The 1,273-nt window shown below is 53.7% G+C and overlaps 1 protein-coding gene across 1 annotated transcript in view; it reads left to right on the top strand.

Moving 5' to 3' along the window:
• LOC101345001 (nuclear RNA export factor 2-like) overlaps window positions 1-1,273 on the top strand; it is a 9,502-nt gene that overhangs the window by 6,471 nt on the left and 1,758 nt on the right. The window contains exons 10-12 of the mRNA XM_004388915.2: window positions 25-97; window positions 621-821; window positions 1,206-1,271. Coding sequence (XP_004388972.2) covers window positions 25-97; window positions 621-821; window positions 1,206-1,271 — 340 coding nt within the window. The remainder of the gene's footprint in view (window positions 1-24; window positions 98-620; window positions 822-1,205; window positions 1,272-1,273) is intronic.

Here is a 1,273-nt window from a genome sequence, read left to right as displayed (position 1 = left end):
TATTGTTGCTTGTTGTCCTTGAAGTGGAAGGAGTGTGTCAGGCTCATGTTTGTGCCTTCACCCGGATCTTCATCGCTACTCCTGCCAGCAACTCCAGGTAAGTGCCCTGTTGTGGGTACCACATGGTAACACCCATCCCAGCCTGAGGCCAGTGGTGTGGGAAGGTGACGGTGCATTCCTCAGGGTTTCCCCAATATTGCAGAATGCCAAAAGGTAGATCCCAGGAGCAGTCTAGCCTAGTGGTTAAGAGTGTAGGCTCTGACGTTGGAATAGTGGGTTCTCACCCTGACCCAGCATTCACCAGCTGTGTGACCTTGGTCAAGTTACACGACCTCTCTGTGACTCAATGTCCTCTGAAAAAGGGGATTAGAGTATCCACCTCCTTGGGCTGTTGTAAGGGTAAAGGCGGGTGTGAAAGTCTCCCTGCGTTGGGAGTAAAGCTATAAATCCAGTGCAGCTGGCAGGTGTCTCTCCAAAGGCAGTTTCTGTGGGAGGGGAAAGGGTACTAGCCAAGGAATCTGGGAGGCAGGCGGAGCAGGGGATGGAAGGAAAGTGGTTGCTGAGTGGGAGCAGGATCATTGTTGGGGATGTGGGATTGTCCATCTGTCCAACTGTCTGAGGGCCCACTCTTCCTCCAGCCTATGCATTGTGAACGACCAACTGTGTGTGAGGGACGTCAGCCTCATAGAGACCCAGGGTGCCTTCTCCACCCTAGTGCCCATACCCTCCTCCAGCTCCGTGCCCACTGTCTCCCAGGAGCAGCAGGAAGTGGTGCAGGCGTTCTCCACCCAGTCTGGGATGAACCTCCAGTGGCCTCAGAAGTGAGTGCTGGGAGTGGGTGGGCATGGGGTGAGCTGGGAGGAGCTGGGGAGTGAATGATGGGAACTCAGAGGTAACGTGTTTTGCTTATTTCACTCATTGTCGCACGGAACATTTTTCCTCTCAGTACACATTATGCCATCTAGTTGGTTGTGAACAGGTGCACAGTACTTTCTGAATTCCGTGGACCCTGTTCCTTTACCGACAGGCACTGGGGTTTCCAGGAGTTCTCCCCCTTACACACAGGGCCATAGTGCTCATTCTGCTACTTATGTCGTAGCAGACCCGGAGGCATGTTTCTGATGTGTAGATTAGGACGTGGCCTTGTGTGGTCAGTGTCTCCACTTTGGTCCTGATGGGTGTTGCCTGTCCCTCCTCCACCCCAGGTGCCTTCATGACAACAGCTGGGACTACACCAGAGCCTCACAGATTTTCACTCTGTCCACAGTGAGGT

Source organism: Trichechus manatus, unplaced genomic scaffold, assembly GCF_000243295.1.
Source record: "Trichechus manatus latirostris isolate Lorelei unplaced genomic scaffold, TriManLat1.0 scaffold00221, whole genome shotgun sequence".
NCBI classification, from domain to species: domain Eukaryota; kingdom Metazoa; phylum Chordata; class Mammalia; order Sirenia; family Trichechidae; genus Trichechus; species Trichechus manatus.
Note: the sequence above shows the minus strand (reverse complement) of the source record. Positions and strands in the feature narration are given on the sequence as shown.